This window comes from Mastacembelus armatus, chromosome 9 (assembly GCF_900324485.2).
Source record: "Mastacembelus armatus chromosome 9, fMasArm1.2, whole genome shotgun sequence".
Taxonomy (NCBI): Eukaryota; Metazoa; Chordata; class Actinopteri; order Synbranchiformes; family Mastacembelidae; genus Mastacembelus; species Mastacembelus armatus.
This window is the reverse complement of record NC_046641.1, coordinates 7149429-7163995: the sequence shown is the minus strand read 5'-3', so window position 1 is coordinate 7163995 and position 14567 is coordinate 7149429. Positions and strand designations below refer to the sequence as shown.

The window sequence follows — 14567 nt, the reverse complement described above, 5'->3', positions numbered from 1 at the left end:
CACTGAAACTATAGCCCACAGCCTGTCTACATAAACATAGACGGATGGAGGCTTGAAACAGGACTTTCACTGAATATTTAAACCACCCGGCGCCAAAGTCAAATTAGAAGTGGCAACTGAACATTTGGCTCCGAGGACCGAGCCCTGCGCGCTCTGCTGTGGCTGCTGGAGTTTCGCTCACTCAGGGCTTCACGAAACCCTAAGGTTGTCTGGGTGTGGATGTGTCCCCTTTCCATGCTGCGACTCGAACTTGACTGCTTTTACAGACTTCACACACGCACGATGCCGGACGGGAACCGCTTCCATTCGCCCCACATTGCAGGACTTTACGCACGACGTAGGAGCCAACTTTAGGAGCCTGGTAATGCGGAGGATACGGAGCAGACAAACTGGCCAACTGATGAGAAGGAATTGAACAGATTTTCAATTAGCCTGTTTGGATAACATTGATTTGTAACTCACTGAGAATTATTGTTAAAATGACTCGCAACGGACGTTTCATTGTAGTTTTAAGCGTTTTACAAGACACCTGAGCGTTTTCTCCTCCAAAAATGCCTGAAAGTGTGATGCAAAGCTGCGCGCAAGTTCCTTCTTGTGAATTGTTGAATCTTCCCTGACAGAAACAAGTAGCTAAGGCACCACTGAAAAGGCTTTCAAAATTGGTTTTCAGTCTTTTTTTTTTTTTTTTTTTTGCATATTTCTGGACGAGACATGACATTTTTATCGGAAAACATGCTTTTTTCATTTTTTACTGTCACTGCTGCAAGTAGGATCTTTTCTTTGAATTAAGCCATTTCGGCTTCCATACAATTTTTGGGGGGGTTCTTGTTTTTCGGGAACGGCTCAAAGAAACATGTTGCATATCCTTGCGCTTCAGTGGATGCTGTTACTTTTAGGAGGTAAGCTCAGTTTCAGCCTATTTGTCTCCTAGTGCACTCTTCCAACTAATGAAATGTGCTTCCTACACAAAGAATAAGCAGCCAGACATAAGGCTGCTGAACACAAACTGTAGGTCGTTCTCCAGCGTGGCTTTGTGGGATATATGGGACAAATCCTGCCTGAGAAACGGGGACGCAGGGCTGTAACATCCTGTGAGTCACAGCTGTGTGAGGGTGTCAGTGTACCACAATGTCTCAATATACCTTACTCTGTAACTGTTTTAGTTATAATCACTGACAATAATTCTAATCAATAATCAATAATTCATATCTGATCCTTTACACATTATGTGGGAAGAAGCCAGTGGTTTGTGGCTTTGCACCTGAACAACAAACCCAGAGCAGATTTGGCCTTCAGTAATATTTATCTCATGTCTATTTCACTATGACTCAAATTCTCATGTGCAGCAGGAGCGCTGAGGTTTTATCACCTCTGGGTTTGTTGGGTTATTACATAAAAATTCATCTCAAAGCCCATAACTATTTTACAGGAAAAGTTACTTAGACCTGCAGTGGTGAGAGATCTCCACAGCTCCAGTCACAGAACTACAAAAACGTGTTACAAAAACACTTTGCTCCTGCCTGTCTCTTGCCGTAACAATGACAATGTAAATTCTAGTTTCAGTGCAGATGATTTTCCATCAATCATTCAGTGCCACAAGGAGGAGAGCAGCATTTACTTTGGCTGCCCTGCAGCCAGAATAACACACTCAGCTCTGAAGGCAGCTGGTGGTCTGGCTAATGAATGCCTTCTGTCTTGTGGGAAAAGGGTTTAACTTAAAATGTTGTCTGGAAAATTCATCCTGCTCAGCACTTTGGATATTTTCTCCAGATAATACTTGGCTTCATCAAACAGAGGCAACTGTTCGTACATTGAAGTTAAGAAAAATCTGTTCAGCTTCGCAGCTGTAATGTAATGTCAGATGACCAAAAGTCATTAAGTGCAGTCATTTAAAAGTTTACATGTGATTATGCATGAGACCAATTAAAAGAAGCACCTTCAGTGATTCTCCGCAGAACAGAGGGTCAAGCATTTCCATAAAGTCAACATTAAACCCTCTCAAGTTGCATGTCACACGCCCACTGTGCATGTACACCTGTACACTTTGATGATTCTTCTTCTTTGGCTCAGAGGATGACTCTTATTTGACAGTGGCTCTATTATGAGTGCTGACTCACTGGCTTGAAGTGCACCGTAATGATGTTTGCCATATGCCAAGGCCTTCTCAGTAACCATACACAGTGTGATCCTAATTGAGCATTGTGTGTCATAAAGCTGCAGGACACAGCTTCTCTGTGTGAATAGTGATGAAAATTGATAACACACTCCAGGAAATGAGAGGATCAGATCCATGCTAAAAAATGCCTGCACAGCATAATGAAACCATAATCTGGGAGGGAAATCTGGTGTTTTGGTGCGAGTGTGACTATATGTTTTCTGTGAAAAAGCAGAAATATTATCAGCATGGAGACATACAGTAGAAAGAGTTGCTAGAAATGTGTTTATTAAGATGTTGCTCTTGTAATGTGAAGCTAAAAACTAAAAGTCTTTTCTTGTTTTCAGAGAACTGGCCTTATTTCTGGTGTTTTAAAAAAAAATCTGTCCTTTCTAATAACTGTTGTAGCAGGGCGCCTCGCTGGGATTTCTAAGAGGAATATCCAATCTCCCCCCCTTCGTCTTATCCTTGAGCTTAACAAGATCCAAAAGCGGATCAAGCGAGGATAGCCTTCAATCTATATCTTTAAGTACTGAGCACCGTCTCGTCTCCACCATGTGTCTGTCTTCAAGTGTCCGTAAAGGCACAGGGATTGTCCTGTAGGATTTTTCTTTTTATAACACCAGCATTTTATTAGTCCCGCGGAGATTCTCAGGCTCTTTCCTCAGTGGAGAGTTTTTTTTTTTTTCTGTAATTGTCTTCAGAAAGATCCACTGCGGTGGTCCTGCGCCTCAGTGATGTGGCACACATCCAGCTCCTCGTCTTTTGCCCCTGGCAGTCCTTTAAGCTTTACAACTCCTGTCCTTGAGCAAGCAAGAACGTAGAAATAAGAGAGAGAGGTGACATACAGCATTTTAAAACCTACAGGAAAAGGAAAGGGTGACTTAAATCAATGGACTAACAGACACATATCTGTATGAAAGTAACTGTATGCTCAGTTGCCAAAATGCCATGATGCAAAATCACCACAGGACTGATTTCATCAACAATCCAGTGCATGTTTTCATTTCAACTTCACTCCACCTTGTAATTTTTTATTACACTGGAAGTTTCATTGGAAACTACCAATCATAAATGATGCCTCAAACCTTTGACAGGTCATCAATAATACCTGTATCAGGAGCATTAGAAGTTAAGATGAGTCTCTGTGTTAAGTGAGCCTGCACTGGATAAAGATCTGTAATGTCATTTTGCTGGTGTTAACTCAGGTATAATGTTTGTTTATGACTCAGAGAACATGAAAAGAACAGAATAAACCTCTAGCTTGGTGGTTTTTTTTTTTTTTTTTTTTTTTTTTTATCAAAACCATCTTCCGGCTGTGCTTTAAGCGCACTGTGATGCACCTCTGAGATTTGTGACGGACGACACTGATAAAAAGAGGCAGATTTTTCCCTTCTCTCAGTTCCAATTTGGCATGTCCTGGGTGTCTTCCATAGTTTGTCTTCGTGGAAGGAAAAACAAAAAGACACAGTAGCAGCAAAAGCTGAGTTTAGAAAGTCTCTACTGTGTCACTGCCAATCATCACACACTATACATATATTTGTGTGTCAGGCTGTGCACATTTGTTAATGATGATTTCATGAAACACTCTTAGGAGGTGGACTCTCATCTAAACCCCATGTACTGCTCTTTCATGCTCATTATATTTAAAGTGTGTGTGGGAGGCATACGTTGTAGCTTTCCAGCCACTGAGTCAAAAGAGGGTTTCTTCCCCCATAAATTCATATATCATCTGTATAATGTCCCATAATGTCTCCACATAGCACATCTGCCCTGTGTTAATTGGCTCTTTATAATCTTCATGATATCACATTCAATTTAATCAATGAAATCTCTGTAAAAGCTTTAAGGGGAGGGGCTGTGAATGTGTATGCGAGTGTTTAGGGGTTGTGGGCTGGGGCTCATTGTAATAATTAACAAAGCTGCTGATACAGTGTTTGCACATTTTCTCATCAGTGGATAGTCGTGTCTAAACAGAGGACCTCCTCTTCACAAATCTGCCGGGGAGTTCACAATTTACAAAACACATCTGAGGGAAATTATATGGTAACACGGTGGTAGCAGCTCTGTGAAGCCTTGGACTAAATGTTAGCATGCTGATAACGATAATAATTATATATAATAATAATAATGCTAACCTGCTGACGTGTAGGTCCAAAGTTTACAGTGTTAATCATCTTAAGTTTAGGATGCTAGTGTGCCTACATTGACAAATTAGCACCAAATACACAGAGCATGGCTGAGCCCGATGGGAACATCATTTGTTTTTTCACAAACAAAAGTACTGGACGAATTAAAGTTTTAATAATTTTTCAGGTAACTGCTAATGGCTTGTCTGAGCACGGTGAATATGTGTAACACATTAAACAGCAATCCTTCCAACTGCTGTTGAAGCATTTTACTCAAAATCACAAACGTCAACTTCATTGTTGCACAAGAGAAAAATTCAATAATGCTGAGAGTTCATGAATATCCTTATTACGCTTTGAGAACCTATCAACGCTGAGATATTGAAAAGGACATGTGAAAACTGTACAGCATGTCATTTTAAGTAGTCTAAGGTTTGTCAAAAGCAAAAGTTCCAGTATCATCATGATGCTATAGTGGAAGAGTCAGGGTGTGACCGAAGTCACAGGAGTCATCCTCTGGGGATCACGAATGTCTGTGCTAAGTTTCATGGCCATACATCCAGTAGCTGTAGAGACATTTCACTCAGAGATTTAAAGGAAACAGGACACTCATTTGGAGACAGTGAGGTACACATTTTGGACAGAGAAGATAGATGGTTTGAGAGAGGGGTCAGGGAAGCTATTTATGTCCAAGTGGAAAAACCCTCCCTTACCAGGGGTGGAGGGCGCAGACATAACCTGTCTTCAGTCTACCAGGCTGCCCTTTCATCTATTCCCAGGAAATTAAGGAACAAATCAAATGTTTCCCAGGGAGGACACACTCTGCAGCCAGTTGGTGAATCAGAGGGGTCACATGAGTCCACTATTACATCCTAACAACCCTCACTTGAGCTCACTCCTTTGTTCACCTAAGGAGCCTATTCAGGCCACGTGTGAAGTGAAACCAACTCGTGGGTCTAACAACTCTCACCTGATTTATTTAGCTCACCCAGTGATCCTATGGGTCTAGGGTGGAGTGAAACCGACCGGTGAGCTAAATTGGAGGTTCCAGTACAGCTTTTTTCTTAGACTGATGAAGCTGCCTGGATGGGTGGTGAAACGTTTCGGCCTTAAAACTGCAAGTCCAGTTGCCATGACTCAACCTCTAGATACCTTCCCCTGGACAACTGAGAATCTTCACAGACTTCACTCAGAGAGCGTAAACCAAAATCATTAGGATTCCCCCATCAGCACTGTGACTGTCTGCAAAATTAGTGCCTGGACCAAGTCATGACTGCTACCCCTGAAGGTCTGCCAACAGCATGTTATTAGTCACTACACATTTGTTAAGATTTCTTTTAAGCAGAATTAATCTTTCACTTTGACATGACTTTGACTGGGTGACATGACTAACTCCAAAAGTGACCACCTCCTGTGGAGGACAGGATGAAGTGTTGTACCAGGTGACGTAATATACAATAAAACTCTTTTCATTTAGGAAAGAGAATAAACACAAGGCTGCAGTACATTAGAATACCTTCAGTTCTTAAGAATGAGAACTGCTGTTTTCTTCTGTGAACTTAGTTTGCTTTTAAAATATACACAACTACATCGTAAAATCACAGAACAGTTTCAGCCAACCTATGATTTAAAGGCTACAAAGACAATCTCTCTCGCAGGTTCTCCCATATACACTGCTTTGACATCTTAACAATGTTGAGATATGATGCCGTATTTCCCTTAAAAACCTAAAGTATTTACAGCTCTATATTGTAACCCATGTCTCCGCTGCAAATGTTTGTGCTCCTTTTTATAACAGATGAACATTTTTATTCTGCACGAAAGAAGAGCAGGAAAAGCCATTTACACTGTTTATTGCAATGTGAAAGCTATTGAATCATGCGATATTAAAAATACTGTTACTACTTTAATACATTAATAAAATGCCATTAGGCTGTGAGCTTCCTCTGGAAACAAAAACTGCTAAGACAGCATCCCACAGTATTAGATATTTACGTAATGTATCCTGCATAATGACTCAAATAGTCGACGTCAGCACAAATATGAGGACAAAAATAACACGGATACTGTTGCAAGAATAGAAGAAGAAATTAATAATATTTCAGTGTGGTAACATCGTGCTTTTCCTGCAGTTACAGCATAGCTTCTCGTATGCTGTTCCTCACTTCCTTATTGTCAGGGGAGATGAATCCATATCTCCAATTGGATACGCATTTTTGATTTGAGTAATCACAGGCAGGTGGCTGGACAAAAGGCTGTCACTAAATCTGAGAGAGTGGAGCGCTTGGTTGTGTGCGGAGCTGTCGCTGTCTATCAGAGGCATCAGAGCTTAATGCATTAGAGGCAATGATCTGACAGGTATATATTGTCAAGGCCCATTGACTTCTTTGTGATGTGGCTGATTGATTGTCGAGATTATGTTAAAATGGGAGTTGTGCACCTCTTTGTGATTCAGAGTGGTGTGCTCCTGCAGTAGTATGCTGAACAGCAGCCTTAAAACTACTACTGAATTTTAATTTGAGAATATTAGTGTTTTCCCATGAGAAGCAGATTCTCTTTGTGAATAATCACTGTTGTCTGCTGTAGCATGAACAAGACCGAAGAGATGACCTCTCACTGATGACAGCAATCCAATGTTCAGCTGCATGAGGAATGCATTATGGGAGATGGAGAGGTGCTTCTGACACAGCATGTTTTATAATTTGAAACAAAGAGGATTAGCCTAATTTAAAAACCTCTTGGAAAAAAACTAAATCACTATATGATATTGCACACAACAACACACATGTACACAACACACAAATGTACACAACACACACGTACCCAAAAATACACATATGTACACAAAAATAAACATATGTACACAACAATACACATATGTAAACAGCATCTAAACACTGTGGTAATAACAAATATGGTTGTTGCAACATTAGCTGCCATAACTTTAACAATAAAATAAAGTGAACCTTGATACTGTTAAATGTAGTTTTGTTCATAAACACTGCTCAATGCCCTCTGCACATACTGTATTTACAACAGAACCTTAGGTTCTTTTATGTGGACTGTTGCAATGCAGGAATCTTCATTAAAACCTGACTTATAAATCCACTCGGCCGATAAATGAGCTTAATTTAGAGACAAGATACCCAGTTACATAGTTTGTCAACCATAACACACGGACACGTTTATTTTTAAGCTGTAAAATGTCTCACTCATCAAATCATGATTGCATTTCTTCCCATCTGCATTAATTGATTGTTTTGCCATTTTGGGTAAACACAGCATGCTGTGAAAACAACATATACATATAGTTGCTTGCAGACAGAACAACATTAGCATTACATTGGAGTTGTGTTTCAGACCACCAGCAAAAATAAGTTCAATCAACACTCTCCTTTTGGTTTATTACCATGGAAGCACATCTTAGTGTACCCCAAGGATTTTGGTTTCCACCAAGCTCTGGGGAGATATATCTGACTCTGTAGCTGCTAAATGCTCCACGATGTCCATTAGCCAGTTGCTAACTGTGACTACAGTATGTGCTGCTTTGTGCTGGGCAGGTGGCAAACAGTGGGTTTATTAGAGCCTTTTCTGTACAAACAACTGAATCTGAAAGCAATGCTGGTGAGAGCAGTCAGCATGAACCCAAAAAATAAAAAAAATAAAGTTGTGAGTTGTCAAACCAAAACAGTGAGCTAAAAACTTTATACTGCAGTCACCTAGTTTTATAATTACAAATTACTTCTTCCACAATACAGTAGTCATTTGATTAATAATATAAAAATACTGATTAGTGCTGGTCCAGCAGTCAAATTGAAAGGTTTCTTAACCAGAAGGTTTGATATGTTAAGTGTTTAACACAGAGAGTATCAGCCAATATATAAATATTGACCTCAGAAATTCTGTATCAGTCAGGCTTCAAAGCAGCTAATGTATATTTCACAGCATGCAGTATTTTATTGTACGCAGACTGTGGTTTGAATGGAACATGCAGTATGCATCCAAACAGGACTAAGTGAATAGTTAAGATTTAAAATGTTTGATTTCTGATTTTTAAAGCTGATATTCAACAGAATTACCTCTGCAGAATAATCATTTCTTATTTCAGTACACCTCAGTTTAATGTAAATGCCCTGAAGTACACTTTGAGCATTGGTTGGATGGTACTTGGTGTAATTGGAATTCCAGTGGATGTGTTCGTCCTCAGTCAGTCTTGACACAATCACAGGCTCCTAATCAGTGTGAAAGTAATGGCCACCTGTACTTTGGTACAGAGTACAATCAGTGTACAAGTTAGGCTGGCAGGAGTGGCTCTAACTTAATGTACTCCCTTGAATAAAGTCACAGAGTCAGTGTGACTGGATTTGTAGACAAAGAACTCAAAAGTCCACTTATGCACAATAACTTCCAGGCTCTAAAGAGCATTGTCTGGACATTTATTTATCCTAAACTTCATACATGTGAGGCAAAGGCATGTTTACATACTGTCATCTTGCCCTTGTTGTCCTCCAGTCCTCAGTTTTTGGCAGCCTGGAGCATTCATGCTGCTTTATTTCTCTCATGCCAGGGGACAGGATTACATTTGTCCAGTCACAACACAGACTGTGTGGCAAAAGTGAATCATTGGCCCTGTGGTGCCCAGCCCAGAAGGGGCAGTGCCGACAGCACATCCTGCCATAGCTCGTTCACAGCCGCTATCTCTGACTGCAGATTCTCCTCTTAACCCAGAGGCCCTCAATTTCACACAAATTGGACAGAGCCACACCATGCTGAGACAGAATGACCCCAATGATAACAAAGGATTAGCCTAGAAAAATATTACAATTTAATTCAAATTGGGAATAAAGCTCTATCAGGGCGTGAATGCAATAATGAATGATATTTTTTCCACCTGTTCAGAATTGAGTTATTTCATAATAACTTTTATTAGCCATGCTATCAGATTAGCAATATTTGTTGGGTGGCTTCTTGGTTGGTCCAGCACTATGGCCCACAACATCTCCTCATATCCTGCAGGTTCATAGTCCCTGGAGAATGAACACTTACGACTTTGGTGACACCCTGACTTTTGATCTAGCACAGCGGCAGGTTCAGATTTTCATTTATTCTGTGAAATACATCAACACTGAACAGATGAATTGGCACAAGTTTTGTACAGACAATTGTGGACACATTCAGAGGATGACCCTAATTACTTAAGTGATACAGTAATTATGGATAATGTGGGGCACAGGAATGTATGATCTCTGCAGAATGAATTCTGCCATAACTTTAGCGATCCCTTCACTTTTAATTTTGTGCTAGTGCTTACCTTATCCAAAAGTTTGGTTTATGAACTGCAAACCAAAGACATTCCCATCAGCCTCATCTGGCTGTTTAATGCTAAATGCTAACATGGTAAATATTAGAACTGATAAGAAAGTGCAGCCTTGTTATTTAACATTTTTAAAGTTACAAAATGTCAAAATACATTACAAGAAATAACTTGACTTACAGTTTTCTTCCTGACATGGGCCTGTCAGTATGCATGATAGGGGTGTACGATACTGCAAAATCTGGTATTGATCTGGTAGGAAGTAAATACAGAGCCAATACTGATATGTTTGACCTATAAAAGCTGCTTATTTTATACTTTCATGTAGGGAAGTGCTGTGTTTTGTCATGATTTATGAGGTCAGTACATCATCAATATGCTAAATGTAAATACATTGCCATGACCACCAAATGATTTTGTGATTTTAGCTTTACTCTGTTAATTACTTAATCATGTTAAAACCCAGGACAGATTTTAAACAAAGTTTTTAGACAAATAAAAAAAGTGTTTTTATTACTATAATGAACTGAATTTAGGACTGGCAATGTGAACCAAGGTCCTGCTCCGGTTGTACAGAGACCGGATAGCCCATGGCAAAGGGCCCTGTGCCCCATACTGGTCCAGTGTTCCACGACCGGGACGAAAACTGTATTGTTCCTCCTGAATGTGAGGTGAGCTGAAAGGTGAAGCTCTAGATTTACCAGCCTGGTTCCTACTCTCACCTATGGTCATGAGCTTTGGGTCATGACCGAAAGGACAAGATTGTGAATACAAGCAGCTGAAATGAGCTTCCTTCGCAGCGTGGCAAGGCGCTTCCTTAGAGATAGGGTGAGGAGCTCGGTCACCTGGGAGGAGCTCGGAGTAGAGCCGTTGCACCTCCTCATCAAGTTGAGCCAGCTGAGGCGGCTCGGGCATCTGTCCTGGAAGCCTCCTTGGCGCCTCCCTGGGGAGGTGTCCCGGGTATGTCCCACCGGGAGGAGGCCCTGAGGAAGACCCAGGACATGCTGGAGGAACTATGTGTCTCGGGTGGCCTGGGAACCCCCTAGAAGCGCTGGAGGAAGTGTCCTGCTTAAGCTACTGTCTCCCAGACAAGTGGAAGAAAATGGATGGTTGGATGGATGAACTGAATTTATAACATAAAATCTGCAACAAAAAAAATCTCTTGGAGAATAATGAATGTTAGAAAACTGGCATTCTTCTTTCCCTCAGTCTGAGGTTTTTGTTCAGAAACGATTTTAGAAAATCAAAACATAATTCCTCCACTCCATTGAATTTCCCTGGCTTTTTTAATAAACAAAGTGCACAAAATTATTACTGGACAACGGATGTTTATAAAGATTGGAGGTGTTGCCACAGTAACAGGCTTGTTATATACAGCGTAGTTTGCACAGTTTTCATTTTCTGCCGTGAAGTAATGCCCACTCAGCACTGGTCTATCTCTTTGCCATCATAATATTATCATGCGTTCATTCACTCCCTGCAGACAAAGTCCTCATGATGGTATGACAACAAAACACAGCAGAGCCAGGGAGAAGCAAAGCGTGCATGCAAGATGTGAAAGAAGGAGTGGTGTACTTTGCACAGACATTGTCTACTCTAGTGAAACAGAAGCAACGTACTGAACTTAGAGGAGAGAAACCAAAACTCAAGTATCAGTCTCACACTAGTGCCGAACCAATACAACACCAACAGTGGCATCGATACGATCGATATTTGGATCGATCAACCTCCCCTAATGCATAAGTGAAAGTATGCATATTTGATTTGGCAGTGACATACATAAGCACTTTCCACTAGTACTACACTAGCCTACTGTCTATTCAATTCAGTTGAATTCAATTTATTTGTATGGCACCAAATCACAATAAAATCATCTCAAGGCACTTTACACAGAAACCCAACAAATCCCTTATGGACAAGCACTTGGCAACTCTGGAGAGGAAAGACTCCCAGAAAAAACCTCCAGCAGAACCAGGTTCAGTTTGGAGGCTACCTGCCTAGAGTAGATAGAGGAGAGAGAAAAGAACAGCGACAAGAAACAAAGAAAACCTGAGCAGGTTGGTGGGGGCAGTAACTGCACATCATCAATATACAGCTCCAGGACCAGTCATACCAGCAGAAAATACAGAGAGAGAGAGAGGACAAACTATGGGACAGAGAAGGCACAGAGTTAGCGACATTCAGTGGTGGTAAATAAATGTATGGTCAGAGGAGAGGAGCTCAGCGCATCATGGTAAGCCTAGGCCCATAGCAGTGTAACTGAGGGATGGTAAAGGTCACCTGGGCCAGCCCTAACTCTAGGCTTTGTCAAAAAGGAAAGTTTTAAGTCTAAAGAGTAGAGGGTGCCTCCTCAACTCAGAGTAGTTTTTCATTTTGAGATGGGATGTTTCTAATTTTGGCACTATTGTTCAGGTTCTAGAGATTTGTTTTAGATGTGAGTTAAAGGAAATACTCTAGTTAAAGGTAACTCCAAGGTTTTTCACAGTAGTATTGGAGGCCAAAACCATACATCTAGAGTAAATATATTATTGTATAATCGATTTCTCACTACAATAACTTCTGTTTTCTCCGAATTTAGATGTAGAAAGTTACCGTTCATCCAGGTCTTTATCTCCGCTCCATTGCATCTTTCAATTTACAATAATCTTGGCAATGTGCTGAAATTATTATATTTTTCCTAAGATAGCAAAAAGCACATGCCCTCTTACATTTCACTCCATCATCCACTCCTGGTTTGCATCCATTGACATGATGGTGGCCTTGATATAATTCACCCAGAGTAAATGCTAATCATTCCCTTATATAAGCCCGAGATAAGTGCAAATAAGCAGTTGGCAAGTCGTTCTTTGCCCTGCTGGGCTGCATGTGATTGCTGCTGCTGTGTTGTTTCATGCTGCTTTTGTGTATTCTCAGAGAACCTTGAAGATTGTTGCGTGAAGGCCCTGTAATTAGATGTTCTGGGTCTATAGTAACACTGAAATTCATAGTGATGTAATTTGCGCTCCATCCTTAATTGCACATGCCATGTGTAGGATGAATCTGTTAGCCTGAAGAAACCACAAGCTCTATGCCAGTTTTCCAAAATCAGTTCACATGTGGAATATCTTCATTGGGTTGTATTTTCACAGCCTGTCTGGAACCATAATAATGTAGGCCAACGTTGCTTTGACAGAGGATGTGAATTTGACAATGGCAAAGACAAGCAGGACAAGCAGTAAGAAAAACATGATAAGGAAAAGGGCCAATAAAAAGACATAAGTATTGTACTTTCTTGGTATTTTCAGAGACGGAAGCCAGCATGCTTGATTCAAAGAAGTATTTAGGATTTGACCTGTATGTCCAAATGAGAACTATACTGTGAGCTGACCAGCAGAGAGAGGTGGGCTGATCTCTGAGACAGCAGCCTCCTGTGAATGAAGACAGATGAGGATGAAGTGAAAAATCCTGCGATATGGCACAGTAAACCTGAACCCACCTCTGAGACAAACACCAAGAAACAAAGAACAGAAGTATAGATCCTCTCTCACACAGAAGCATACAAAGTACATAAAACCCGAAACTGTAGGATACAGCAGAAATACATCAATTATTTGATAAGGAATCTATGGTTGGACACGATTTCACAGTGGGACCTGCGGGAGGTGAGCTTCTGATTTATTTTTGGTGCTGTATATCGCGTCATGTTGTAAGAAATAGTGCTTTGCTGTAACAACTGGGCAGCTGCGATACAGAGAACAAAAAACCCAGTGGTGAAGTAGGGTTTAATCATATTAACGGTAGTGGCATGATTGAACCAGTGTAGTCACATTTACACACACTCTGGTTAGATATTGGTATAGGTATAAGGCGACAGGTAGGGGTATCCCTACCTGTCGCCTTATACACTGTTTCAAACCTGCTTTCAGGCTAATGTCTATTTAATTAGATTAATTTACTTTCAATATTGCTAATTTAAACCTTGAGCAGATTAACCCAGACTCAAACAGCCAACAAGTGGGGCTTGATCCTCTTTCAGTTTGAAGACAACAACATGGACAGTGGCCAAATGAACTAATACTGAATATGGATATGTGACTAATGCTAACACAGACAAATTCACCTGATGAATGACACCCAGCTGTACTCATGACTGCAGCTCATATCCAGCTATTTATTTATTAGCTCACTGCAGTGTAGACCACCAATAAAAAAAAAAAGAATACATCAAAATACAAAAAACTGTAAGTATATTAGACTTGTCAGTTACCCGAACAAGGTGTTTTGTTTCTACAGTATAAAGTGCAGGTGACAGCAACAAGTCATTAGAAACATCCAATGAGAGTCTGTCCATGTGATTTCATACTTGTTTTGTTAATGACTAAGGCACTGTGGTCTTTAAATACACTGCATTCTTTGGTCTGGAGAATGGAAACCATATAACAATGCTGCTTTCAGCCACAAAAGGCCATTGCATCTAATGAGGACATGTTCGTGGAGGTCGAACTGTTGCATCATCTACTTCTCAATTATTAGCAGCTGTTTTTAGCTTTTTTGAAGATATTCCTGCGTTCTATTGTGTACTGCAAGCACACTGAGGTTTGGCAATGGCTGATGGGTTTATAGCGCATTTTCCGGTGCCTAATTTACAAAGTGAAGCAACTGTGTCAAAGTTACAGTTTGTAATATTTTAAAACTGGAAGAACTATAACCTCAGCAGGCTTACAGAGGCACAGCTCCACTAGAGCAGCACAAAGCCGATAACAAGTGCCAGAAATCATTATCATCAGTAGTAGCAGTACTCCTACACATGATCTTACTTTAAAGTTTATGTTCAGAGTTGTCAATAAATGTTTTTCACAGTGAGGTGAGAGCTAGGAAGCTACCTTGCTAGAGTATTTACTGCTGGCTGCTGAAGCTCATATTAACATGCTATAGACCACTGTGGCTGTGGGTGATGATATGTGGTCTTCTACGACAGCGGCCAGTCTAA

The 14567-nt window shown here is 40.6% G+C and overlaps 1 protein-coding gene across 1 annotated transcript in view; it reads left to right on the top strand.

Moving 5' to 3' along the window:
* Positions 1-805: 805 nt before the first annotated feature.
* Positions 806-14567, top strand: part of si:dkeyp-14d3.1 (transmembrane protein 132C) — a 135975-nt gene continuing 122213 nt past the window's right edge. The window contains exon 1 of the mRNA XM_026321615.1: positions 806-899. Coding sequence (XP_026177400.1) covers positions 854-899 — 46 coding nt within the window. The 5' untranslated portion in view covers positions 806-853. The remainder of the gene's footprint in view (positions 900-14567) is intronic.